Source organism: Colobus angolensis, unplaced genomic scaffold (genome assembly GCF_000951035.1).
Source record: "Colobus angolensis palliatus isolate OR3802 unplaced genomic scaffold, Cang.pa_1.0 Scaffold240, whole genome shotgun sequence".
NCBI lineage: Eukaryota > Metazoa > Chordata > Mammalia > Primates > Cercopithecidae > Colobus > Colobus angolensis.
In genome coordinates, this window is record NW_012115600.1 from 2,013,767 (window position 1) to 2,040,424 (window position 26,658).

A 26,658-nucleotide genomic window follows, 5' to 3' on the forward strand; every position below is an offset into this window, starting at 1 on the left:
GGCACTTGCCACCATGCCCGGCAGATTTTTGTATTTTTAGTAGAGACGGGGTTTCACCATATTGGCCAGGCTAGTCTCGAACTCCTGACCTCAGGTAATCCACCCGCCTCAGCCGCTGAAAGTGCTGTGATTACAGGTGTGAGCCACCACGCCCGGCCTTCCTAATGTTTCTTAAATGTGGCCACTTTCCTCCAGGTCCCATTCACAGCCATGATTGAGGCTTCGTTTCTCCTCACCTGGGGTAGTCCAACAGTTTCCTAAAGGGCGTTTCTGCCCTGGGACCCTTCTCTCCAAGTCTATCTTTCCCTCTGCCGATCTGATGGTGTGTACATCTTTTAGTGGCCTTCAGGGTCAAGTTCAAATTTCGAGGTTGAGTACCTAGAGTCTTCCTAACCTGGCCTTAGCCTGTTGTCCTCTTGTCCCTCCATCTGTCCCCTTCATGCCACAGCTCTCTCAGCGTCCCCACATCCATCACACCATTTCACACCTCCCTGCCTTTGCCCTTGCTGAGTGCGCTGCCTGGAGTGTCGTCCTGCCTCCCTCCTGGCTCCCTCCACTGTAGCCTGTGCTCCATCACTCAGTTTCGGCAGATGCGTGGATTCCAGGAAGCAACTCTCACCTTCTCTTTTGAGCGTCCAGAATTCCTGAGACCCCCTCAATTGCAACATTTATCACACAGTATTGTTATTGCCTGCTACCCAACAACTGTGACTTATTTAGTTTCTCATGCCTAGGAATTGGTCCAGGCCTGGCATTAAAGCAGGTGTGAAGAAATGTTTTGCCAGGGGCTGACTGACCGAATGGTGGCCAACAGTCCACATGCAGAAGCCGGTGCCAGGTCACCAAGGCTGTCCTGCCCTGGCCTGGCCCAACATACATGCGGAGGGGGCGAGCCACTCATATAGGTGAAGACCTCACCTATATGAGGTCAGGAGACCTCAAGGTCTCAGCAGAGTCCCCTGGCTGAGGCTCGTCTTCCCTAATTCTGTCTGAGGTGGCTTTAATTTCATTTTTTGTAAAATGAAGGTATTTTAATTTTTTCCGATTATAAAAGAAATACACACTTGTTGGGAAACATTTTAAGTGACAGAGCACAACATGCCATGAAGGACTAAAGCACCCCTGGCAGGCCCTCCCCTAGACATGACCAGAATGAACCATTTGGTAAAAATCTTTTTTTTTTTTTTTTTTTTTGAGATGGAGTCTCGCCCTGTTGCCCAGGCGGGAGTGCAGTGGCGCAATCTCAGCTCACTGCAAGCTCCGCCTCCCGGGTTCATGCCATTCTCTTGCCTCCGCCTTCCAAGTAGCTGGGACTACAGGTGCCCGCCACCACACCCGGCTAAATTTTTGTATTTTTAGTAGAGACAGGGTTTCACCGTGTTACCCCAGATGGTCTCGATCTCCTGACCTCGTGATCCGCCCGTCTCAGCCTCCCAAAGTGCTGGGATTACAGGTGTGAGCCACTATGCCCGGCCAAGGTAAAAATCTTTTTAGAGATTTTTTTTTTTTGAGATGGAATCTCGCTCTGTGGCCCAGGCTGGAGTGCAGTGGTGCAGTCTCAGTTCACTGCAACCTCCGCCTCCCAGGTTCAAGTGATTCTCCTGCCTCAGCCTTCTGCGTAGCTGGGACTACAGGCACGTGCCATCACATGTGGCTGATTTTTGTATTTTTATTGTAGAAAAGAGGTTTCACTATGTTGGCCAGGCTGGTCTCGAGCTCCTGACCTCAGGAGATCTGCCTGCCTCGGCCTCCTAGAGTGCTGGGATTACAGGCATGAGCCACCACCGCGCCTGGGCAAAATCTTTTTAGACTTTTCCAAGGAAATAATCCAGGTAGAAACAGGACATGCACCTATCCTATTTGTTAGTATCTTATTCTTTCCCATTGTGACAGGCTTCTTGAGCCAGCCTTCTTTCCTCCGGCTGCTCCCTCATGGAATGTTGATGAATGGGCTTGAAAACTGCGTATCTTCCTGCCTGCTGGGGAAAAGCACCCAGGAAAATGGGCTGGAGAAATACTTCACCTTTCCCTAGGGCTGCAGAAAATGGAACCTAATCCACATCACATTCTTACAAATATTCCTCAAATAAAGGAGGCCCTGAGACATGCTGGCCTTAGGTGTAGACACGATGGCCTGTGAAAGTGGCCTTCAGTCACCTGGAAGTCTAACTCTGATTGGTTGTCTAAGGTAGTAATTTGTGTCTGCTAATAATGTTTCAAGTGACATCTTTGTTTCCTGACATGTCTAAGTATTTGTGAATTGTCTTGTTTAGGCCAGGAGAAGACACTTTGTGATTTCCTTACCTCCCGCACGTGTGGAAGTTAAAGCAACCACCACTCCAGAACAAAACCAGTGATTCTGCTAGACTTCTCATTCAGCCAAAGACTCTAGAGTTTGTTTCTCATTTAAATTAAGGAACATGTAGCCTCAGCCTCCCAAAGTGCTGAGATTCTTGGGGACTCTAAACAGTTCTGTTCAAGGTGGGTCTGCACTGGAAAATGATCTGGATGGCTGAGGCAGGGGAACTTGAGACCTCTGTCAGGCCTGCAGGCCTCTCACCTGGCTGGGGCATTGTCCACTCTTTGCACTCATGCATACATGTTTATTTATCTATGTTATATATAACATGTTATATATATTATATGCTATTCACATATAAATATCCTACTCTGTATTCTGCTTTGTTTTTCTTAGCCACATAGGATGGATACCTTTTTGTGTTAATACACGCATGTAGGTCCACCTCATTCTTTTTTTTTTTGAGACAGGGTCTTGCTCTGTCCCTCAGGCTGGAGTGCAGTGGTACGATCACGGCTCCCTGCAGCCTGGACCTCTCTGGGCTCAGGTGATCCTCCCACGTCAGGTGATACTCCCGAGTAGCTGCGACCACAGGTGTGTACCACCACACCTGGCTGATTTTTTTTTTTTGTAGAGATGAAGTTTCTCCGTGTTTCCCAGGCTGGTCTCGAACTCCTGGGCTTCAGCAATCCTCCCACCTCGGCCTCCTCAGAGTGCTGAGATGAAAGGAATGAGCCACCATGCCCTGCCCATCTCCATTCTTTATACCGCCTTGTTCCTTTAACTGCCTTATTCTTTATACTGCCTGGCACAGGATTCTACTTTTAAGGTACACTGTGATGAACTTAAGCAACACCCCTACTAATGGACGTTTCAGTTGTTTCCGGCTTGGGCCATTATCAACAAGGCTACAAGAAGCATCCTTATCCTTAGATCTTTGCACATTTGCCTAATTGCCTTTCTATAATTCAATACCAGAAGCAGAATTCCGGGGTCAAGGGCCATGCATGTGCAAATGGTGATATACCTGGCTGATAGCAAGTGGGTCTTTACGGAGGCGCCTGCCTAGCATGGAGCAGGATATGGACACCAGCCAGCCAGACCTACCTCCAACTTGCTGTGTGACCCTAGGCAAATCGCTTTTCCTCTCTGATCCTCTGCTGCCATTAAGTGAGGGCAACGATGTCTGGAGGTCATTCCAGCGCTAATGTTCTAGTGGCAGGGAAGGCTCAGGGCCAGTGAGAAGATGAAGGCATAAGAACTTACCCTCAGGTGGGTGCCAGAGATGGGGCCCGGGGTGACTGGCTTCCACTGCTCAGAGCCTTCCTCCTGGAAACTGACGTGATAGCCTGTGACAGGCCCAGCTCCCGTATACAGTGGGGGCTCCCACTGCAGCATCAGGGATGTGGCCCGCACCTCGGACACCCGTACATCATACGGGGGGCCTGTGACAAACGAGAGATGGGCAGAGATGTGTGAGTCGGGCAGCCAGGCAGCCAGCCAGGTGGGCAGCAAGCCCAGCAGTCAGTCAACAAGCTTGTCAATCCATCAGTCACAGTCAAGCCAGGAAGGGCCTGCTCTGGGTGTCGCCAAGCCCGGGCCAACCTTGGCATCATGGCAAAGCTTGGCTCTGGGCCTGAAACAGGGTTCACTTTTCAAAATGTGCTCAGTCTCCTCTCCTCCTAGTAGCTTCCCTGACCTTCTCCATCCCCATCCCAGATAGCATTAATCCTTCGAAAGTGCTTCAGTGTTTAGTGTGGGGGCCAAGGGTGTAACTTCTAGAGTCAGACCTCTGGGGTTCATGTCAAAACTCCACCTCTTCCAGATATGGGGACTTTGGGCGAGATACTTGGCCTCTTTGTTCCTGTCCCCCCATCTGTAAAATGGGGATAATAATAGCTCTTGTAATATAGTGCTTTTGTGAGCATTAGTGAGATAATTTATGAAAAGTGTTTGGTACCTAGTAGGTATCCAATAAATATTAGTTGTTTATAATTGTTGCTGTCAAAAGCATCATACATTTTAGTTATCTGCCACTCAGGTAGAGGTTTTGTGTAGAAAACAGAACTGAGCTGAACAAAATGATGGAAAAGTGTGATTCTCCTTCCTCAGTGGGAGGTGAGGGGCTCATTTGTGAGAAGGCTTACAGGGTTAATGGGAACAGTGGGTGGGGTGGCCAACTGTCCATTTGTCCAAGACTAAGAGGGTTCCTGGGACATGGGATTTTCAGTAGTAAACTGAAAGTCTCAGGCAAACCAGGACTAGTTGCTCACCCTAGCAGCGCACCTTTGGGGCTGGAGATTGGTCTATGTCCAGAAGCAGGCAGGGTCTCGAGTTGGGAAATAGTTTGTGCTGGGCCAGTTGATGGCCCAGATCAGGGGTCCTTTAAGACAGGCTTAGGACTCCATTTGTGTCAGGAATTATAGAGTGGGTTTGTGGAAGGGCCACAGGCCTGGGGTGCAGGACAAACAGCGCAAGCCTGAATGCACAGAGGAGTGCTGCGGCCTTCATCTCATTGCGTAGGTTTGGCGAGGGAGGGAAGGGCAGGCACTGGACTTCAGGCCTGCAGGCCTCTCACCTGGCTGGGGCATTGTCCACTCTTTGCACTCGAACAAGCTGCTGGGTGCCGACAGCTCGCCAACACCTGCCCAGTTGGCAGCCCGGGCACGGAACTCATAAAAGTGGCCTTCACGAAGGTCACTGACCTTGAAGAGCAGAAACGCAAACTGTGAGACTGAGGCTGGGGGAGGGATGGAGAGCGACTCAGAGCAGGAGGTCTGTGGGGGCTTTGCTTTTGTGTTTATTTTTTGAGACATGGTCTCACTTTGTCACCCAGGCTGGAGTGCAGTGGCATGAACATGGCTCACTGCAGCCTCAACCTTCTGGGCTCATGCAGTCCTCCCGTGTCAGCCTCTCGAGTAGCCGGGACTACAGGTGCGTGCCACCACACTCAGCTAATTTTTGTATTTTTTGTAAAGACAGGGTTTTGAACATGTTGCAGACTGGTCTCGAACTCCTAAGCTCAAGCAATCCACCCGCCTCAGCCTCCCAAAGTGCTGGGATTCTTGGGGGCTCTAAACAGTTCTGTTCAAGGTGGGTCTGCACTGGAAAATGATCTCGATGGCTGAGGCAGGGGAACTTGAGACCTCTGTCAGATTCTGTCCGACTCCAAGACTCAAGCACTGCCCTCCGGTCTCTGCTAAACCAGTCATGACACAGGCTGGGGCCACCTTCCAGCCTTACCTTGCAGACCCGGGTGGGGATGGGCTGCTGATTAACCGCGTGCCAGTCCAGCTCTTCTGAGTCATGCTGGTCCAGGAAGTAGCCCAGGATCTTGCCACCTCCACGACGCTTGGGGGGTTTCCACCCAATGACCATTTCATTCTTCCCGCAGTTCAGGAGGGCAAAGCCATGTGGGGCAGACGGGGTAGCTACAGGGAAGTAAGGAGGTGAGGACAGCTGCTCCCTAGGGTGGCTGGATTGGACAGTGGGGCCTGAGGGGGCCGATGAGCCTCCCCTAGTTGGTGCCCGCCCTACTCCAGGGGTTTCTCCCTGAGCCAGCAGTATCTGTGCCTCAGGAGGGCGTCGGAGCCTCAGGTTTCTGGGCCTGAAGGCTTCCCCACCCGCTAGAGCTGCTCAGGCCTCATCCCATGACCTCAAGCCATGGTTACTTCCTTCCCAAAGGAAAGGGCAGCCAGGGCCAGCTCCATTTTCCCTCAGAGGTCGTATGTGCCACAAGCCACCAGGACTGGGCCCTCCAAGATGTGGTCTATGAGCCCCAGCTCCCCGCCCAGCCCAGGGAGGTTTGCAGGCTGGACCTGCCCTTGGACTCACCCAGAGCCTGCTTGACCCTGATGGGCTCGGTGGCGGCTGAGCTCTCGCCTACCCCAGCCTCGCTGACTGACCTGACACAAAACTCGTACTCCTTGCCCGTCCTCAGCCCGGGAACTGTAAACCTGGGAGGGAAATGTGCAGCTTTCATGGATGTACAAACAGCCTGGAGACATTCCCAAACTTTCTAGAACAACTTTGTGGAATAAGTGGTCACCAGCGTGGTAGAATTTGAAAGTTCCAGGTCAATTCTTCCTAAAAATATTGCCCTTGATCCCACGGCAATGCCCGAGATGACACCGTGGAGGGGGTAGACCTAAGGGTTTTAAAGGATGTTTGCTTTTCCAGATCCACCCTTAAAATGCAAACATGCTAGGAAAGGTCCTAATTTAAAGCAAAGGCAGCCAACCCTGGCCCCAGCGCCACATGGTACATCTTCAAGACTTTGAGCTCTGTCCTTGAAAAAGAACATGTGGCTGTTAATGCCTGCACTAATGCTGTGATGCAAAAACACGGAGTCCTTTCAGAGCCCTCAAAGAGAGTTGTCATCCAGAGACACGCAAGGATGCTCTGGCTTAGAGAAAAATGTCCTTTTCATCCTGTCCCTTCTTGATAAGACCCAAATTGTGGCCCTCTCTCTCTCTTTACCTATCAACATTCTCCTAGAGCAAATCTTGTTTTGCAGGGAGCTCCTCTCAGCTAGTGGTCCCTAAGAAGTCCCCAGGACTTCAGTCACATCAAGTGTTGACAGCTGGCAGAGCAGCAAGCTCTCTGCTTGTGGACAAGTGCCTCTAAAGGGGGAACATGCCTTTATGGGACAGAGGGAGCACCGAAGTGGGTGATGGTCAGGCAGCACCTGAACAGGGGAGGCTGGGATGACTCCCCAGACCAGACCCCGTTGACAACAGATGACAATGACGATAATGCCGATAGCAACGTGCCCTTGTCTGGCACTCACTTTATGTCTATCCACCAGGTGCTCCTCACAACACCCTCTGAAGAAGATGCTGTTACTTATCCCTCTTCTGGAGATGAGGACAAAGTCTTGGGTGTTGGATGGGCCCTTAGGGGTGAAACGATCCAGTTTTCTCATGTTACGAGTAGGGAAGCACTACCACAGAGGCAGAGATGGCCAAGAGTACACAGCCAATTAGGGGCTCAGCCTCGATGGTAGCCAGGTCTCCTGAGCACCAGTGTAGCACCTGCCCACCCACCATTCATTCATTCATTCATTCATTCATTCATTCAGACATTTTTGGGAGCCAGGCTCTGTGGAGCCTGATGATTCCACAGTGACTTGGACCACCACAGCCCGACTTAGCTCCCTTTCTGCTGTTGCCCCAGGCTCCAACTCCTGGGCAGCAGGGTTTAGCCTCTTTCCAGTCACGACACATGTAACAGATGAAATGCACATGTGGGACAAGTTCTCTGGACATGCCAGAGCAGCATGCCACCTTCACTTCTGTATGCCACTTCCCTCGGTCATGCTACCCCATTCATGCCAGCCCTCCAACCCCTGCCCTCCCCTTCAGGGAAGCACAGCTGAATGCAAGTTGGAGGAGAGGTGTTATTCTAGGGATAAGCTTGACTCTGAGCTAATTTGTCAAAAACCTGATTATTCTCCAACTTGGGAATTTTATCTGTTTCTGGTAACAAATTATGAGGGACCCCTCACAGCTAACTGTGAGGCATCAAAGACCAATGGGGCACTGGGGCTGTTCCTTTTTCTTGGTCAGATGACCTTGGCTCATGGCCCAGGGTGTGGGCAGCCCAGTCAGGTGTGCTCAGTCAGGGCTTGGCAAGTTGTCTGTTGGAAAGGGAAGGGAGAGGTATTATCACCTAAGCCCCCTCCCCGACAGAGCTCCTATATCAAGAGAAGTTACCAGCCCAGAAGCCCCAATACCCACTGTGCCTGCTAGGATGAGGGTCTTTCAGGGCCAGGGGATGAGGAGTGAACCTCAGAGTGGAGTGTGAGTTGGAATGTCAAGAGGCCAGGAATGTGGCCCCACCCTCCTGGTTTACAGAGGAAGGAACTGATGATCAGGGAGGATAATGGGTGAGTGTCAACTTGATTGGCTGAAGGATGCAAAGTACTGTTCCTGGGTGTGTCTGTGAGGGTGTTGCCAAAGAAGATTACCATTTGAGTCAGTGGACTGGGAGAGGCAGACCCACCCTCAATCTGGGTGGGTACCATCTAATCAGCTGCCAGCATGACCAGGATAAAGCAGTGGAAGAATATGGAAGGAGGAGACTGGATGATCTTTAGGCCTTCATCTTTCTTCCATGTTGGATGTTTCCTGCCCTTGAAAATTGGACTCCAATTTCTTCAGCTTTTGGACTCGGACTTACACCAGTGGTTTGCTGGGAGCTCTCAGGCCTTCGGCCACAAACTGAAGGCTGCACTGTTGGCCTCCCTACTTTTGAGGTTTTAGGACTCGAACACGCTTCCTTGCTCCTCAGCTTGCAGACAGCCAGTTGTAGGACTTTACCTTGTGATTGTGTGAGTCAATACTCCTTAATAAACTCCCTTTCATATGTACATCTATCCTGTTAGTCCGTCCCTCTAGAGAACCCTGACTAATACAGAAAGGGTGAGGGGTGGTGTGGAGCCTGAACACAGGCCTCCCTGGCTCCAAAGCTCTTCACTGCTCTGCCCCCCACACCTCTCTCTGGCTGTAAGCTCCTGGAGGGATGAGACCAAGGCATGGTCATCTCTATCCATGGAGTCCTGCAAATAGCACATTCTCAATGAGGTTTGTTGAAAAAGACCATCTGGGTTCAAGTGCCAGTCCTGCCACTTACTAAGCTACAGGGGCTTTGGCAAGTTATGTAACCTTATGTAACCTCTCCAAGCCTCAGTTTCTTCATCTGTAAAATAATAAAAACAATAGTCCTACATGTATAGACTTGCAGGTAGAACTAGATGACTTCACATAATAAAAATGCTAGAACAGTACCTGACGCAGGGTAGATACTGTGAAACGCTGGGCTTCATTATTATTATGGCCCCCCTTCAAGGATGCCTGGTGCAGGAAGAGGGGTGATCTGGTTTGACTCTGTGCCTCCACCCAAATCTCATGTTGAATTGTAATCCCCAGTGTTGGGGGAGGGACCTCGTGGGAGGAGATTGGATTGTCGGGGCGGATTTCCCCTTTGCTGTTCTCAAGACAGGGAGCAAGTTCTCATGAGATCTGGTTGTTTGGAAGTGTGTAGCACTTCCCGCTTTGCTCTTTCTCCCTCTCCTGCTCCCGCCGTGTAAGACATGCTTCCTTCCCCCTCGCCTTCCTCCATAATCATCAGTTTCCTGAGGCCTCCCCAGAAGCAGAGGCCCGTACAGCTCCCAGAACTCTGAGCTGATTAAACCTCTCTATAAAAGAAATCACCCAGTCTCAGGTATGTCTTTATAGCAGTGTGAGAACAGACTGATACAGGTGGGCAGACGTACCTGGTGCCTTGGATGGGTTTGTTGTTAACTGTTTGCCACTCAGATGACCCCACCTCCCGGGAGTAGATGTAATAACCCAGGAGCTCTGGGTCTTTCACGGGATCCCATGTCAGGGAGACAGAGGTCTGCGTGTCTCGGAAAGCTTGAACTTGAGCTGGAGGAGGGAGGGTAGCTAAAAAATAGAAACATGGGTTGAATGACAAGGTTGATTTACGTGGCTCTGACAGGCTGGGGAAGGGGAGGAGCATGGGGAGAGGCCAGAAGGAGCTCCCACAGCAATCAAGGTGCATGAATTCCTGACCTGCTGGGGACTTTGGGAACTCTTCCATAGGCCCAGAAGTGTATCCGAAAAGTCCTCTCTCCCCTTACCTCTGAGCATCTCTGCTTCCTCACTAAAGCACAAAAGCATACTCACTCATTCATCCTTACACACACACTCTCTCTCACTCAAAAGTCACCAAATCTGATAGCTTTCCTCAGTCCTTATCTTTAATCTCAGTTTTCTTTCCTTGAAACTTCTCTACCGATTTTCGTGGCTCCCTGAAATTAAGCTCCTTGAGGTAGGTGCTGCTGTAACTTGTTTAATGGATAGATGGATGGTTGGTTGAATGAATGGATGGATAGATGGTTGATTGGATGGATGGATGGATGGATGGACAGGTGGGTACGTGGATGAATAGATGGATGGATGGATGGATGGATAGATGGATGGATGGACAGGTGGGTACGTGGATGAATAGATGGATGGATGGATGGATGGATAGATGGATGGATGGATGGATGATGGATGGATGGATTGGCGGATGGATGGATGGATAGATGGATGGATGAATGGATGGATGAGTGGACAGGTGGATTCATGGATGAATAAATGGATAGATGGATGAATAGATGGATAGATGGACTGATGGATGGCAGGTGCATGATCTTCCTAGTTCTCTTTTTATTTCTAAATTCCTTACACATCCTTTGGTGGTTCTCTATTTTCTTTTGGCCCCCAAACATTGGACTCCTCCAAGCTTCTGTTCCTTGACCTGTTCCATTTTTTCTCCTCTCTTCTTATTCCTAAGGGTCCTGCCTATCCCAGGTCTTCACCCCTCACCTCTTTAAAGGTTTCACCTCTAGCCCTGCCCTCCCTTCCTTTCTGAATTATACCAGAGCCTTGCCTGGTACAATTTAAGTCTGGTTTATGGTCCAGAGACTGCCCACATCTGATGACAAACTGCTCACTGGCCAGGCCCCAAATCAAATCCAAATGTTCGCCAGAATTAAAGAAAAACACCACTTGCTCACCAACTTGTTCATACGTGCTGTGTGTGTGCGTGTGTGTGTGCATGTGCGTGTGCGTGTGTGTACTTTTTCCCTTCTAAATTATTGAAGCAGAACAAATCTAGAATTTTGAAATCTTCTCCAAATGGGACCTTCAGCAAACCAGGCTTTTCTTGCATAGGTGGCACTGTAGAAAGGTTCCTTAAAGGGCTGGTTGTGATGGCAGCTACAGGGAACCTTCTAATCTGATGAAAGGGTAAAGAACCTCAGAATCCAGAAGTCTCAGAGGTGGGAGCCCTGGGAAGCTGGGGTCAGGATGGAGTTGCAATTGGGAGACTCAGGAAGGAGCCAGAGGTAGGAGCAGTAACAAGGCCCTTTAAAACAATGGGTTTGGGCTGGGCGCGGGTGGCTCATGTCTGTAATCCCAGCACTTTGGGAGGCCGAGATGGGCGGATCACGAGGTCAGGAGATCAAGACCATCCTGGCTAACATGGTGAAACCCCATCTCTACTAAAAAAATACAAAAAAATTAGGCGGGCGAGATGGCGGGTGCCTGTAGTCCCTGCTACTCGGGAGGCTGAGGCGAGAGAATGGCGTAAACCCGGGAGGCAGAGCTTGCAGTGAGCTGAGATCTGGCCACTGCACTCCAGCCTGGGTGACAGAGCGAGACTCCGTCTCAAAAAAAAAAAAAGACAAAAAAAAAAACCAATGGGTTTGCCAGTTGAGGACAGCAAGGTGTGCAGCTTGGAAATGACTCTCCCAGGTCCCCCGTTATGCTGCAGATGAGCAGTGTCCTGCCTGGTAAGCCAGGGCTCAGGTGGGACAGCTCAACTCCCACCAGGCAGGGTGCCAGGGGCTGCTTGGGAGTGGGCTGCAGGATCTAGGGGCAGGCCAGAGACCTGTAGAATGGAGGGACCACTTGCTTGCACAGCTGCTGTGCGGGACCCGGCTGCACTCTGTAACCCATTCATTGCTGATCTGGAAAAAAGCAGAAGGCTCTCTCTCTCCATGAGCCTCCTGCCCAGAGAAATGTAATTTCTGTTGTCTTAAAACTCGCCAGGCCTGAGGTCAAATTGCTTTTCGGCTTCATGATGGGTAGAAGGGAGCAGGGACAGGGAAGTGGGTAGGGCTTTGTCCTTGCAGCTTCAGGTCTTGAGCCTGGCCTGGCCTGCCTCCTCCCCAACCCCCTGCATCACGAGGGTACCTGGTTGGCCCCGCAAGGCGATGGGCTCACTGGGCTCTGAGGGATCGCTCAGGCCATACTGGTTCATTGCTCGCACTCTGAAGACATATGACTTCTTTTTCTCCAGGTCCAGAACGGCGAATCGCGGAGATTTCACAGGGCTTTCCGTGCTGATGGCCTCCCAGGTGCCACTACCTATGACTGACTGAAGAAACAGAGGAACTCACGTTGGCTACGCGGTTGCCCAGACGGCTCTCTGCTGGTCACCTCCGATGATCTCTGTCCCCAGCCCATGTGCTTTCATGATCCTCTATACTCAGCCCAGGCTGCCCCTGAGCACGGAGCTCTGCCCCATCTGCCTCCTCGCCTCTCCACCTGGATACCTACCGAGACCTCACGTCCAGCCTGTCCACGACACAGCTCCAGAGCTTCCCACACCTGCAGTGCATTGGTTGCCCCCATCCTTCCAGTCCCCCGGGTGAAACCCCTGGAGCCACCCTTGGCTCTTCCTCTCTTTGTCTCATGCCCTAAATGTGCTCCATCAACAAACTCAGTTGACTCACTCTTCAAAATTTACCCAGAACCCAGCCATGCTTTATCGCCCTCATGCTCCCCACCATAACCTTGATGCAGGCTGTCAGTACCTCGCACCTGAATGATCTGAATAGCCTCTTGGCTGGTCTCCCCTCCGTTTCTACCTATAACCCAGTTCCGTCTTGTTCAAAACCCACCTTCCTGGGGAGTGGGGCGGCCCTCCCAGCCACTCCATCTAAAAATGTCAGCAGCTCCTCTCCCCACACTTCAAGTTCCCCTCCCTGCTCGGCGTCTTCCTCCTTAGAGCCTACCACTCACTACTGTGCGTAATATTCTACTGATTTACTCCATTTGTCATTGGCACTCCCTCCCCCGACTGCTGTGTCCCCAGGACGGAGAACAGCACTGTCACATGGCAGGTGCTCCATCTATGTTTCTGGGACAAACGAATGAACAAATGAATGAATTCTCACAATAACCCTGCAGGAAAGTGTTAATTTCTCTGCCGATGAGGGAAGTCAGGTTCAGAGAGTTTCGGTAACTTGGCCGAAAGTCCTGCATCTAATAACTGGTGGATATGGTATTTCACTTCACTCAGGTGTGGGTAGCTGCAAACCTGTTTACTCTCCACAGTGTCAGGGACCCAGAAAGCAGCCAGAAACTCCGAGTCTCTGGGCAGATGGAGGGTGAACAGCCCAGGGTGATACAGATGAGAGAGGTACCCAGAGACCATTTCTGCTGAGTCTGGGCAAGAGAGCTAAGACCTAGAAGCACCAGAGGACCCATTGATTCCATCCTCTGTGGTCTTCCCCCTCCCAAGCCCATCTGGCTGTCAGTGGCCTAGACCAGGTAGGACAAGAAATCACCGTAAGAAACCATGAAGACTGCTGAGCTCCTACTGTGTGCCAGGCTCTATTCGAAGTCTTTATGTGCGCTAATTAATTTGATCCTCACATTAACCCTACAAACAAGCTGTGTATGATTATTATCATTTTATGGAAGAAGAAACAGGCGTAGAGAGAAACTAAGTAACTTGCCCAAGGTCACACAGCTGGTAAGTAGCAGAGATAGGATTTGAACCCAAGCAGTCTGACGCCAACATCTCCACCGTGATACCCTGCCACCTCACAAAACCAGTCCTCAATTATCTATGGCTTTCCTACGCCAGAGAAAAAGGATTACCCATGAGTGTGAAAAGAGAGGCCTGGTTGGATAACCAGAGCCAGAGATTCCTTCCTGGAAATTTTAAATTCATTTATTCCCTAAACCTTCTCTGTCCACCTGGTTTGTGCCAGGCATTGTGCTGGGCACAGAAAGTAGTGAGAAGATAAACTTAGTCTGTGTCTTCAGGGAGATAGTCAAGAACACCTCCCTGGGAAGCACTGACAGATCCCGGGGATTGCAGGCTCCGGCTGCGGGCCGTGTTTTATTTCATCTTCATAGGGCAGGTTCTCTGTTCTATGCTGGAGGAAACTGAGGCTCAGAGAAGTTAGGACACTCACTCAGGATCACACAGCAGAAGGCAGGATTTGAACAGATTTTAACACCCATGCTGTCTTCTACTCCGCCATCCTGCCTCCCCTCCACTGTGAAGTCCACTCTGTAAGACCTGCTGCATCCTCGCCGGGGTCTCCCCTGCCCCCACTCGATCCCCAGTGAGAGCCACCTCCTAGTGCTCATCACTCCGTAGGCTCTGCAAGTGCTGCTGGTTCCTGTCCCTGGCTAGAGGGTACCAGCCTTGTTTGCCTCCCAACATAGTCCCACCAAGAAGTGCTTGGCCCAGTGTGTGGTCTGATGTCAGCCGACCTGGGGGCAGGGAGGTACCCAGGAAGTGGTGGATCATATTGTCATTGTTGTCTGTGCCTTGTATTTTGTGTATTTCCATGAACAGCCTCAGGAACAACCAGCAGTGAGTGGCCTCCCAGGGCTAGAGGTAGCCGCAAAAGGCTATTCAATCCATCCCCATGCCTCTGTGTGTGGCCATGCCTGGCCCCTTCCAGCCAGGGGCTTCTTTTTTTTTTTTTTTTGAGAAGGAATCTCGCTCTGTCGCCCAGGCTGGAGTGCAGTGGCCGGATCTCAGCTCACTGCAAGCTCCGCCTCCCGGGTTCACGCCATTCTCCTGCCTCAGCCTCCCAAGTGGCTGGGATTACAAGTGCCCGCCACCTCGCCCGGCTAGTTTTTTTGTATTTTTTAGTAGAGACAGGGTTTCACCGTGTTCGCCAGGATGGTCTCGATCTCCTGACCTCGTGATCCACCCGTCTCGGCCTCCCAAAGTGCTGGGATTACAGGCTTGAGCCACCGCGCCCGGCCCAGGGGCTTCTTTTTTATTCTCTGACCGCCTTCCCAGGGGACACTGCCCAGGGTCCCACAGCATGCTGTTTCTCAGGCTGGCCTGGGGCTGGGGCCTCGGGGTCCCCTACCTTCTCCAGGGAGTATGTCAGTGGCGCTCTGCCCCGGGGCCTCGGCTCCTCCCAGGCCAGAACCACATAGGCCTCTCGAATCTCGCTGGCGTGGACATTGGTCGGCGGTGAGGGGATGGTCACAGTATCTGGAATCAGAGTCACCCGGGGCCGAGATGGGTGGGCCTTCAGAGACCCCCTAATCTCAGTGCCTCATTCCACGGAGGAGGGAACTACATCTCCACCCGTCCCCAAGAGAGGGGTAGTAATTGGCTCCAGGTCACCCAGCAATGCTGGGCAGAGCTGGGGCCAGAACCCAGGTCTCCCCCTGCCCCGCCCAGGACTTTTCCCAACGTGTTGCCTCCTCCAGGAGGGCCACAGCCAGATGGGCCATCATGACTCCAGCACTCTGGCTGCCTCCGACTAGGCCCCACCTGCCCTGATCCCTCACACCCTGCACAGGGACAGTTTCTGCCTTCTTGCTGGCTCACTTCCCAGAGTTTCCAGAATGATACAGAGTTTCCAGAACGATAGAGAGTTTCCAGAACGATAGAGAGTTTCCAGAACGATAGAGAGTTTCCAGAACGATAGAGAGTTTCCAGATGATACAGATTCCAGAACTACATAGGAGGGTCCCGCATACCTTCAAAATCGTCTGTGCTGATGGTGATCTTGTTTCCCAGACCAAAGGGGATCTCTAGGATGAGAAGAGAGCATGGGAGGGTGGGGGTGGGACAGGAGGAGTTAGGCCAGGGCCTACCCCACACCAGGCTCTTCGTCCTGCCCTGTCCCAGTCCTGGCCTTGCAGCCCTCGCTGTGCAACCTCAGACAGGTGCCCTGTGACCTCAGCTTTCTCAGGAGTCCCAAGTGGAGCCCTGCTGCTCTCAGGCCCTGGTAGACGCTCTTTCTCTTGGGACAAGTGGAGACAGAGAGGAGGAAGGAGGCGCCTGGGGCCGGGCACCCTGCCGTGGTGGAGCGTCTAGCACACCCAAGTCAGCGTGGCTCCCGAGGGCTGAGAGGGCCGTGTCCCCACACTCGAGCTGAAGGACATCTGACAGGTGCTGGGGTGGGGTGCTCCCTCAGACTGGTCTCTCCCATGGACGGTTTGGTTTTGCCCATTAGACTAGCTGTATCTTCCTTCTCAGGCTAGGGGTTCCTAAGGACCGGATTGTGCCTCCTCCATCAGACTGGAAGTTCTCGAGGGCTGGCCTTTGTCTCCTTCGTCAGACTAGTGTTTACTGAGGGCTGGGCTGTGCTTCCTCCATCAGACTCGGGGTGCCTGAGGGCCAGATTGTCTCCTGTGTGAGGTAGTCCTGAGGGTTCCCTGACTGATGTTCTAGAAAGTCGCTTAGGACCTCTATACCCACCTGTCTTCCTCCGGGCTGCATCATGGTCGCCCATGACAACCAACTCTGAGGCCTTGGAGGGGAGGCTGCTGCCCACCTTGCTGATGGCTCTCACCCGGAACCGATAGCTCTGACCTTCGATGAGGCCTTGGATCGGGCACCGACAAGTCCCTCCGGGGGCCTCATGGCAGGGGACCCATTCCCCAGAGTCACCCTGGCACCTGTTGGAGACAGGCCCGCCTTTCAGCCCCTGCCCACATTGCACACCTTCCCAATGTGAGCCTCTACGAGGGCTTTTCTTTTCTTCTTCTTTTTTTTTTTTAGATGGAGTCTTGTTTTGTTGCCAGGCTGGAGTGCAGTGGCACCATCCCTGCTCACCACAACCTCCGTCTCCCGGTCAAGCAATCCTCGTGCCTCAGCCTCCAGAGTATCTGGGATAACAGACGCACGCCACTACCACCTGGCTAATTTTCGTATTTTTTGTAGAGACGGGGATTCACCATGTTGGCCAGACTGGTCTCAAACTCCTGACGTCTCGTGATCCACCTGCCTAGGCCTCCCAAAGTGCTGGGATTACAGGCGTGAGCCACCGCACCCGGCCTGAGGACTTTTCTTTAACTGGGGGAGCCTGCCCAGCTCATCTCTACCAATTAAAGTTCTTCTCTCCAATGGAAGAGACTGGTTCCAACTTCGGGTCCCTGGGAGACCTTTTCACCATCCCTGATGCTGACCAGCAGCAGTGCCTTTCATGGGGGATCATCGTGAGCCCACGGCTGTGCTGTGCCCTCCACACCCAGCCCTTGTTTCATCTCCCTGGAAGTCCTGGGGGCATGTGTGGTCACCTTCACTGTACACATGGAGGGTCTGTGGCTCAGAGAGTGACAAGACCTGCCCAAGGTCACATGGTTAGGATTCACCTGAGCTTGTCCCCTCCCTAAGTTGGCGTGCATTCCAGGTTGACCCTCCAAGCCTGGGCTCTCTGGACCCTCTTGGTACCATTGTCCCAGGCAGTGTGACAGTGCACGTTACCCTTATTGTTACCAGCTGGTTGGGGTAGTCATAACATGTGGGTCCAAGTCTTGTCTCCACCACTAACGACAAATGTGTCTTTGAGCAAAGTCATCTCCCCACATACCTTGGTTTCCCTATCCATAGAAGGGGGCATTAGATAGTCCCCTCCTCTTTAGAGAGGGGTCGTTGTAAGGATGGAAAGGGATGAGGCATGCCCTTAGCATGCTCATGAGCCCGTCTGTGGCAGCATCAGCTATTTCCTCAAGCTGGGCCTTCAGAGCCGGCCACACAAGAAGGAGGCCGGAGGTTCTGGGCTGTCAACCTGTTTGCCTCCTCCCTTGGGATCAGTGCTATTCCATCTCTCTCTGTCATTCAGGAAGGAAAATAGCCCATGAATTCACTGTGCTCAGGGTTCAAGCACTGCCTGTTTTGCCCCTCTGGGTCAGCTCTAGAGGGTCCACAGGGCAGTAGCCGACTCCAGCATAGAATTCCAGGTATCAGCATGACAGAGACTTGGAGGCATGGATGCCCCTCCATTGCCCCTAAATGACACAGCACAGCCTGCCTCCTGTCCTGTTCTGAGGAGCGGGGGTGTGGGGTTTCTCCGAGGCCAGGCATGGGGCCTCCTCTTTGCTGTGGCTCCCACAACCAGACAGAATTCTAGCCCTAGGGCCTCTGCCACTCAAGAGGCCGACTCACCGCTCGATGGAGTAGGCAGTGATGGCGTTGCCCCGGGTGTCACTAGGCGGGGCCCAGGTCAGGATGAGGCAGTCTCTGTTCACATCCAGGCATCGGACGTTCAGCGGGGAGCCTGGGGCCCCGGGGTTCTCGGCCTCAGCATCTGAAACCCGGGGGTGAGAGGGAGGCCCTTCTAGTCAGTGGCCATTTGGTGACAGGCCCTTCCCACTCCCATCCAGCATCTTCTTCTCATCCATCCTCCAGGGGCTCAGTTTTGATCTTGAGGACTGGGGCCTGAATATTAGTCCCCCCACCCCCATAGCAGTATCTGAGGGAAGAGTGACAGTACCACTTCTTGGGGGCCCATTTTACACCAAGTACCTGAACAAGTGGAATAATTAATTCCAGCCCCAGAGCAGCCTTCCCCTCTTTGGATGGGGAAACTGAGTCTCACGGAGGTGAGTGAGTGACCTGCCCAAGGTCACCCAGCTGGTGAAGTGACAAAGCCAGGATGTGAACCCAGGCCCTAAGCAGTGGCCAGAATCACTCCAGCCCCACACTCAGCTCCCCGCCTCCTTGGCTCTAACCGGGTTAACTCTCAGGCCACGTCCCTTTGGAGAGTCACAGGATGTCATGTGGAGTCTTGGAGACCCCAACCCAAAGCCCTGATTTTATGGCAGAGAAATTGAGGCCCCAAGACAGCAGGGCCCTTGCCTAAGGTTCCACAGCAAACGAGGGGCAGAGCCCTGGTCTCTGGGCTTCTGCTGCCACCTTGCACGCACCCATGCCCTCACCTCTCACAAGCACGTAGGTGCTCTGTTCCCGGGGTCCGAAGGGTGAGGGCACCTGGACCGTGTAGAGCCCCTCATCCTCCTTGTAGGTGCAGGACACCTTCAGGGACGCCTGGCGGTCTGCGTAGAGGATCTTCCGACGTCTCGAGGACCTCAGTAGCCTCCCTGTGGAGGGGAAGCGGGGGCCATTGAGTTTGTGGGGGGTCCTGGTCTCACCTGGGAACCGTGGAAACTCGGGGGGCCTGGAGACCCTGGCTAGGCAGACAGAGAGGCTGGTGAGGCTCAGCTCAGGCCTTGGGTGCAGCTGGTGGCCTCCAGGGCTTTGCCAAGGTAGCAGAGAACTCTTGTTTGTAGAGCGCTTGGGGAGTAGGGAAGGGCCAGTGTGGGGCTGGGGCTCAATGAGGGAGTGGGGGTTTAGGGACATAGCCAGTGACAAGGTGAGGAGTTGTAGGTTCTCTGAGGAAGTAGGAGCAAGAGAGATGGGTCCCTGTATGGGGTCAGGGGACTCAAAGAAGGAGGGCCCTTTTGCGGGGGGTGGGAGCTCAGTAAAGGGCCTGGGGCCTCGGTGAGGCGGGTGGAGGACTTGTTGAGGGGTTAGGGGTCAGGGAGGGCAGTGAGGGCTCACAGGATGGGAGCTTAGGAGGTGGATGGGGACTCAGAAGCGGAGTCCGGGGCTCAGGGGCGGGCCCTGCCCTGAGGCCACCCTGTGGAGCCAGCTCTTCTCTTTACCCCATGGGAAGGCTCCGCCCTCCGGTCAGCACCTCCATTCTGGAAGATCTATAAGTTTGGGAAAACGTCTCAGCCTTGTTGTTGCAGCTGTCAGGGATCCTGATGGCTTCCCTACTCCCCCAGCAGGTACAGCCTCCCTGGGCTCAGAGCTGGGGGTGCCAGAGGGGCACTTTACTCTGGGTCCTTAGGCCTATAGGCCTGCCTTGGCTCTGACCAGGCTTCTCCAGGCCTTGCCTGAGACGTCCCCAGAGGCCTCCCAGCCCACAGGTCAGCAACTGTTTATCTGCACCACAACCCTGACTCTGAAAAGCCCGATGCAACTGTCGCAGCCTGCCCTGAGTGCTTGTGGTGCCCTCCTGCCTCCCGACCTTGGGGCTCTGTTCCCATTGCTTTGAGTGCCCTTACTCACTTTTTTTTTTTTTTCTGAGACAGAGTCTTGCTCTTGTCCCCCAGGCTGCAGTGCAGTGATGCCATCTTGGCTCACTGCAACGTCTGCCTCCCAGGTTCAAGCGATTCTCTTGCCTCAGCCTCCCGGGTAGCTAGGATTACAGGCACCCACCACTGCGCCTGGCTAATTTTTTGTATTTTTAGTAGAGACGGGGTTTCACCATGTTAGCCAGGCCTGAACTCTTGACTTCAGGTGATCCACCTGCCTCAGCCTCCCAGAGTACTAGGATTACAGGTGTGAGCCACCACGCCTGGCCTCCCTCACTCACTCTTAGGGAGGTAACGATGCATGCAAATGGCTGAGCAGGTGCCTGGTCAGTGCTGGTGGCTACAACTGTGCTGATGGCTTCCTCCCTCCTCCCAGGTGGACACAGCCCCCTGGGCTCATGCACATCTGCCCCTACCCTTTGCCCCAGCCCCAGCCCTGGCCTGGGACCCCACAGATGCTTGGTGGCCATTTGTGGGGTGGCATGGTCTGACCACACCTGGCTGTACTCCTGCTCTCCTCTGCCTCTTCAGCTCAGTTGGTACTGGTTGGAGAGAGTCTGGCACCCCACAGATGCTTGGTGGCCATTTGTGGGGTGGCATGGTCTGACCACACCTGGCTGTACTCCTGCTCTCCTCTGCCTCTTCAGCTCAGTTGGTACTGGTTGGAGAGAGTCTCTCCGCTAGGGGTCCTCTCTGGCTCTGAGTTGAGCTTTGGAGGTGCTAGCTCTGGAGGCTGGGGGCCAGGACTGGGGGTCCTCACCGTCTCGGAACCACTGGATGCTCTCAGCATCTAACACATCTTCCGAAAACAAGCATGACAAGGAGAAGGGTTCCTTCTCACGAGCAAAGACTGGCTTCAGCACCGAGGTGAATTCCACGCTGGGGCCAAACATCGATCCTGGGGTGGGAATGAAATTTGGGGCAGAAGTTTTTGAGGCAGCCAGCCTGGCCTGGGACTTAGGAGTGAGGACTTTTCTGGGGCATCCCCTCTCTTCTGGGTCTTGACTGGGAGAAGGGGACCTGGCCTTGGGGTGGGATGGGAAGAGACTTATCTAGGTAGGGGCCAGAGAAGCCAAAGAGCAAACATCTGAAGGCCAAGTCCACTGGTTTTTCTGGCTTTGCCTTTCAAACCCAGTTTTAGTCAGAGGACAGTTCAGCAGCTGGGGACAGCTTTGGGGTACCCTGCAGCCCTTAGAAGTCAGGTGCGAGTGTTACCAGCTCATAGACAAACCCTGGTGGACATCCCTTTATGGGCAGGGGATGGCTGTATTCTAAACAGGTACCATAGTGGGTTGGGGAGCAAAGCCTGAACAAAGAATCCCAGGTCCCATGCTCCCCCAGCTGACTTACTTTTGAAGATCTCTGAATCGAAGCCGGCATCCTTCCCCAGGTAAGCTGAAAACCAAAGGCAAATGGAGTTGGAGAAGGTTCAGACCCCACATTCCTATGCTATTTTGGGGACATAGGCTTTGGATATGAGTTCGAGTCCTGGTCTGTTGGTGGCTCCCCCTTGTGGCTTTGGGAAAGTTCTTTCACCTCTCTGTGCCTCAGTTTCTTCAGCAGTAAAATGGGACAGTAATTCCTACCTGGGGCAAGGAATGAGTGGGTTCACATGAACCAAGCCCGCAGCCATAGCCTGATGCATGGCAGGTTCTCAATACATACTGGTTTCCTTTGTCTCCCCAAACGTGCCCCCAGGATCACGCATTGGCCGCTGTGACCGTCTTCACAGCGGTCAAGCCCAGTCAGAGACGCAGAGACACGGGCATTTCTGGTGGGATCAGGGAGAGTGGTGGGGGAGGGGCAGCACTGACAGAGTCCAGGGGCTGAAGGGTGAAATCCAAGGTAATGTTGCCACAGACCACCAGAGAATAGTAACAGCAGCTCTCACTCACACAGTGCTTGCCCCATGCTGTGAGGATTAAACGAGCCAATTAAACACATTGACTCATTTAATCTTCACAACAGCCCTGTCAGTTGGTACTATTATTACCCTCTCAAACAGATGAGAAAACTGAGGCACAGCTGTCCAGACAACACCCCAGCGGCCTGAAGCTATGACATGACACTGGTCCCTGGAAAGGCCCTTCCTGAGCAAGGTCCAGAGAAGGGCAAGAGGCTGCCCAAGATCACACAGGTCAGTGGAAGAGTTAGGATTGGAACTCAGGGCTCCTGCCCCCCAGGTCACTAAAATCACTCAAGTTGCTATGGAGATGAGAGCAGAGAAGAGGGTGGTAGTGGCGGTGAGTAGAGTAGGAGGAGCAGGGGGTTGGCTGGAGTCTGGGGCCAAGAGTAAACCTGGTGGACCCTGGAGCTGCCAGCCTTGATGGAGAGAGGGACAGGGATCTGGAAGGAGTGGTGGGAAGGATGGGTGGGCAGAGGGAGGCAGAGCCCCAGTCCCTGACCTTGGGCTTGACTCTGGGCACGGCCTGTGGGGACAGCTCAAATTTCTGCACAAGAGCTTGGCCTGGCAGCAGGATCTGCCTCCTAAGAGCTATTTAGGGAACAGGACAGTGGGTGGAGAGGGCTGTGCAGGACAGTTTAACAAGGTCTGATGAGAGGCAGGGAGGGTGGGCTGGGATCCACCTGTCTACTGCCCAAGACAGCTGCCTTAGGAGTGTGTGTATGAGTGCGCGTGTATGAGTGCATGTGTGTGTGTGAGAGTGTGTATGTGTGTGCATGTGTGGGCTTCTCTCTCCCGGGGGTCCTGGAACTCAGGGCACGGCATTCTTCCGGGCCCAAATGTGTGACCCCCTTGGGCAGTGCCCTGCCCTGGTCATGGGAGTGGGTACCACATGCCAAGGCTTATCACCTCATTTAATCAACACGGGCATCTGAGAGAGGTAGTAGGATTGTAGGATTCTTCCTTTCACAGATGAGGAAATAGAGGCTCAGAGAAGTGAGGTGGCTTCCCGGGTTTACACAGCCAGTCGGCGGCAGAGCCAGGATGTGAACTCGGGTCTGGCTGACTCCTGAGTGTCTCCCTGCTTTATGCTGTGATTTCAGATGCCCAGGGGGTGACCTCCGGGAGGGGCCCAAGCCCAACTGGAAAATGTGCACCAGAACCCACATGGGGCAGTGAGGGTCAGGTGGGGAGTTGCTGGGGTTTGGCCTTTGCCCCGAGGACCCCTCAGTAGGGTTGGCAGGGCCAGACCACCCTCCCAGAGGCCCTGAGATGGATCCCGACCTAAGCGTAATCCGGTGGGCCAAGCATGCTCTCTGGCGTGGTGGGCAGGTGGGTTCGCCTTGAACGGTTGTGTAGGTTGTGCTCTGTGCAAAGATATCCCCCGAGAGAGCAACATGGGGGCTAAAATTCGGTCTGTTTTCCATCTGCCAAGCCATGTGCCCTGGAGTGGGAGCTGCACCTGCCTGCAGAAGAGGGGCCTCTTTCGCTAATTCATCCACTCAGTTCACACAACAGTGCCCACCATGCCAGTGATGACTCTGCAGAGAGAGCTGAGTTCAAGTCCCAGCCCTGCCACCATCTGGCTCAGGATGAAATCAGGTACCATCAAGGGTGTCTGGCACACAGTGAAGACTCAGGAGAGGTCAGTTCCCTTCCCCTCTCCCAGTTGCTCTTGACACCAACCCACAGGGACAGGTGATCCTGCCTCACTCGCCTTCCACCGTCAGCCCATGCCAGGCTGATGGAGGAGACTATCACCTGCTACGAAGGCCTCCAGGGAAGCGGGAGTCTCCAGGGCTGCCCTGGTCACCCAATGCCGGGCTGAACAGCCTTGTGCCAACGGCCTTTCCTCAGGTCTCACGCAGACCCATGTCCTTGTCTGCTCAGCTTGGGTTTGCTGTTGCCCGGACTGCCTGTTGGGGATGGCAGGACTTACTGCGGACGAGGACTTTGGCGAAGGAGGAGGCCTGGCCGTAGGCATTGTTCACTCGCACAGTGTAAGTGGCTGAGTCCTCAATGGTGCATCTGAAAAGGAGAGAAGGAGAAGTTCCTCCCAAGACTGCTGGGCTCCATGGGAAACACGAGTCCCCATATGTGGGTGGGAAAGGCTGGAACTAAGGAAAGCCTCATGGTGCCAGGAAGAGACTTTGGTCACAATCTCTGAAAAGCTGTGTTTTTAGGTTGGCCACTGCACCTTTCCATGCTTCGGTGTCCTCTGAAAAACTGGGGACATGACACCACCTAAACCATCTCAGGAGAAAGTGCTTTGAAAATATGATATGCCACATTGCCGTTATTGCTGACTCTGGAGGACCAGAGAGGTTAAGTGACTTTCCCAGAGTCACAGAGCAAATGGAATTCAACTCAGCTTCAAACAAGAATCCTGGAGCGGGAGGCTCCTTCCTTCTCAGAGAGCAGCAGACAAACTTGGTCAAGGCAGACTGCAATCTGGGTAGAACCGGGCCAGACACCCAGGTGTTCCCAGTCTCAGATATGGGTCTCACCACCAACCAGGCCAACCCTGTCATGTTCCCAGTGGAAGCCTGGGCCAGCTCCATCCTAGGGGCACGCTGGTGGCAGAGAGGAGGCGGTAGGATGTGGCACCTCTGGCCCCATTAGCAAGCAGAGGCCCCTTGATGCCTCCTTTCTGTGCCGGTCACTCAGCACAGGAATCCCTCTGGCTTCTGCCTGCCCCTGGAGGTCCCCTGGGCCTGCACACCTTCCCCGACTCTGCAGTCCATGGGGTGCCTCCCTTATATGGTCAGATGTTTATGTCTCCCCACTTCTGGAGGGTAAGATGAGTGCTCTGCTTATCTTTGTGTCTCTGAGGTCTGGGTTGGTTGAACTCGAGGGTTTGGTGTTTGGGAAACAATCCAGATAGAGAGAAATGGCTCATACCAGGCCCTGCTGCATAGTAGCTGTACAAGACCCTTACCTTTCTGGGCCTGTTTTGTTGCCTACCTTTCTGGGCCTGTTTTGTTGCCTGTGACACGGGGTGCTCCCTCAAGCATGGTGGCAGGGATTATGGATTGTATGTGAAAAGCACCTAGCACAGGGCTTGGCACCTGGGAGGAACTCAGCGTGTGGCAGCTGATATGAATGACGAGTGACACATATCATCTCATTTAATGAGGCACCACACCTTATATTCCCATGTGGCCTCCCCGCATGCGCCCTGCCTCTTCCCTCAAAACCATGCTTAGGACTCACCATCTCCTGAAAGGCTGAACTCTCTCCCATGTAATTGCTTCCCCTCACATGTGTACGTCTGTATATACAAGCACATGTGTGAGCACTGTGTATGTGCATGTGTGCATATGTGCGTGCACAGGTGCATATGTGTGCGTATTATGGTATTTTCTTTCCCCCACAAGGAGCCTTCCCAGCATGCCTAGTTCAGCGTCCAGTCCTCATGGCCAGCCTCTGAGTCCAAATTTCTCACCGTGTATCTCAAGGCATCGGAATCACATAGTGGGTGTGTGTTAAATATCAGTTCCTGGGCTCCGTTCCAGACCTGCTTAATCTGAATCTCTGGGGGCAAGGGGAGGGTCTGTCCTGTTCCAGGAATCGGTATTTTGACCAGCACCCCAGAGACTTCTGAAGAAGGTGAACCTGGGCCGCAGCTCTGAGGAAGGGTTTGGGATCCTGCTCTGGCCTTGGCGGTGGCAGGGCCCGGGGTCGTGGGTCTCTCCAGGTCCCCAGTCTCACCTCCTAATCTCCAGGGACAGCAGCCCGTAGTTGTTGGTGATTCGGTATTTTCCGGCAGGAAAGAGGCGGGGATCAATCCTTGTGTCATTTTTGTACCTGTGGAGACAAAGCGGTCTGTGGCAGGCAGTCTGTTCCAAGTGGGAGGGGTCTGGAGTCTCTCGGACGGGGATTCCAGCTGCAGGTTTTTGTTTTGTTTTGTTTTGTTTTTTGAGATGGAGTCTTGCTGTGTCGCCCAGGCTGGAGGGCAGTGGTGCAATCTTAGCTCACTGCAACCTCCGCCTCCCAGATTCAAGCAATTCTCCCTGCCTCAGCCTCCCGAGTAGCTGGGATTACAGGAGCCCCCACCACGCCCAGTTAATTTTAGTATTTTTAGTAGAGACGGGTTTCCCCATGTTGGCCAGGCTGGTTTCGAACTCCTGACCTCAGGTGATCCACCCGCCTCGGCCTCCCAAAGTGCTGGGATTATAGGCGTGAAACACCACGCCTGGCCTTCAGTTGCAGTTTTGTGTTGCTTACTTGCTGGTGCGATTGGAGCAGCACTTATGCCACTCTGAGCCTCAGTTGTCCTGACCTGTAAAATGGGGGTATGAAAGCACTGGCCTCACAGGGCTGCTGTGACAATTAAATGGGATGAGCATATAAACGCTTTCCCCTGTGCCCACATACCACAGGTCCTTAAGGGCTTGTTTCCCTTCTGGGGGCAGAGAAGAAGGAGCCTGTAATTAGGGGCAGCTGCCCCTCCCCCTACCCAGCCATCCCCAGGGGTACCCTAGGACCAGGCCCCAGCTTTTCCCTTCCCTCTGAAGGGGCTTGCCAGGGAAGGGACCCCAGACCCCTGCCTCTCTTCCCAACCCTAAGGATGGCTGTTCTTTTTGGCTCTCATTACAATAGCTGGAGGAGCTTTCAAAAATCTCCATGCCCAGTTTTTGAACATAAGGCTGTGGGAATTTTTTTTGTTTGTTTTTTTTTTTTTTGAGACGGAGTCTCGCGTCCAGGCTGGAGTGCAGTGGCCGGATCTCAGCTCACTGCAAGCTCCGCCTCCCGGGTTTACGCCATTCTCCTGCCTCAGCCTCCCAGAGTACTAGGATTACAGG

General features: G+C 53.3%; 1 protein-coding gene across 1 annotated transcript in view; it reads right to left on the reverse strand.

Moving 5' to 3' along the window:
- MYOM3 (myomesin 3) overlaps nucleotides 1-26,658 on the reverse strand; it is a 61,742-nt gene that overhangs the window by 23,095 nt on the left and 11,989 nt on the right. The window contains exons 6-20 of the mRNA XM_011945593.1: nucleotides 25,565-25,660; nucleotides 23,793-23,881; nucleotides 21,301-21,345; nucleotides 20,711-20,848; nucleotides 18,790-18,951; nucleotides 18,017-18,158; nucleotides 16,328-16,527; nucleotides 15,604-15,657; nucleotides 14,982-15,109; nucleotides 12,049-12,232; nucleotides 9,576-9,747; nucleotides 6,134-6,255; nucleotides 5,543-5,730; nucleotides 4,878-5,004; nucleotides 3,566-3,744 (exon numbers count right to left, since the gene is read on the reverse strand). Coding sequence (XP_011800983.1) covers nucleotides 3,566-3,744; nucleotides 4,878-5,004; nucleotides 5,543-5,730; nucleotides 6,134-6,255; nucleotides 9,576-9,747; nucleotides 12,049-12,232; nucleotides 14,982-15,109; nucleotides 15,604-15,657; nucleotides 16,328-16,527; nucleotides 18,017-18,158; nucleotides 18,790-18,951; nucleotides 20,711-20,848; nucleotides 21,301-21,345; nucleotides 23,793-23,881; nucleotides 25,565-25,660 — 2,026 coding nt within the window. The remainder of the gene's footprint in view (nucleotides 1-3,565; nucleotides 3,745-4,877; nucleotides 5,005-5,542; nucleotides 5,731-6,133; nucleotides 6,256-9,575; nucleotides 9,748-12,048; nucleotides 12,233-14,981; nucleotides 15,110-15,603; nucleotides 15,658-16,327; nucleotides 16,528-18,016; nucleotides 18,159-18,789; nucleotides 18,952-20,710; nucleotides 20,849-21,300; nucleotides 21,346-23,792; nucleotides 23,882-25,564; nucleotides 25,661-26,658) is intronic.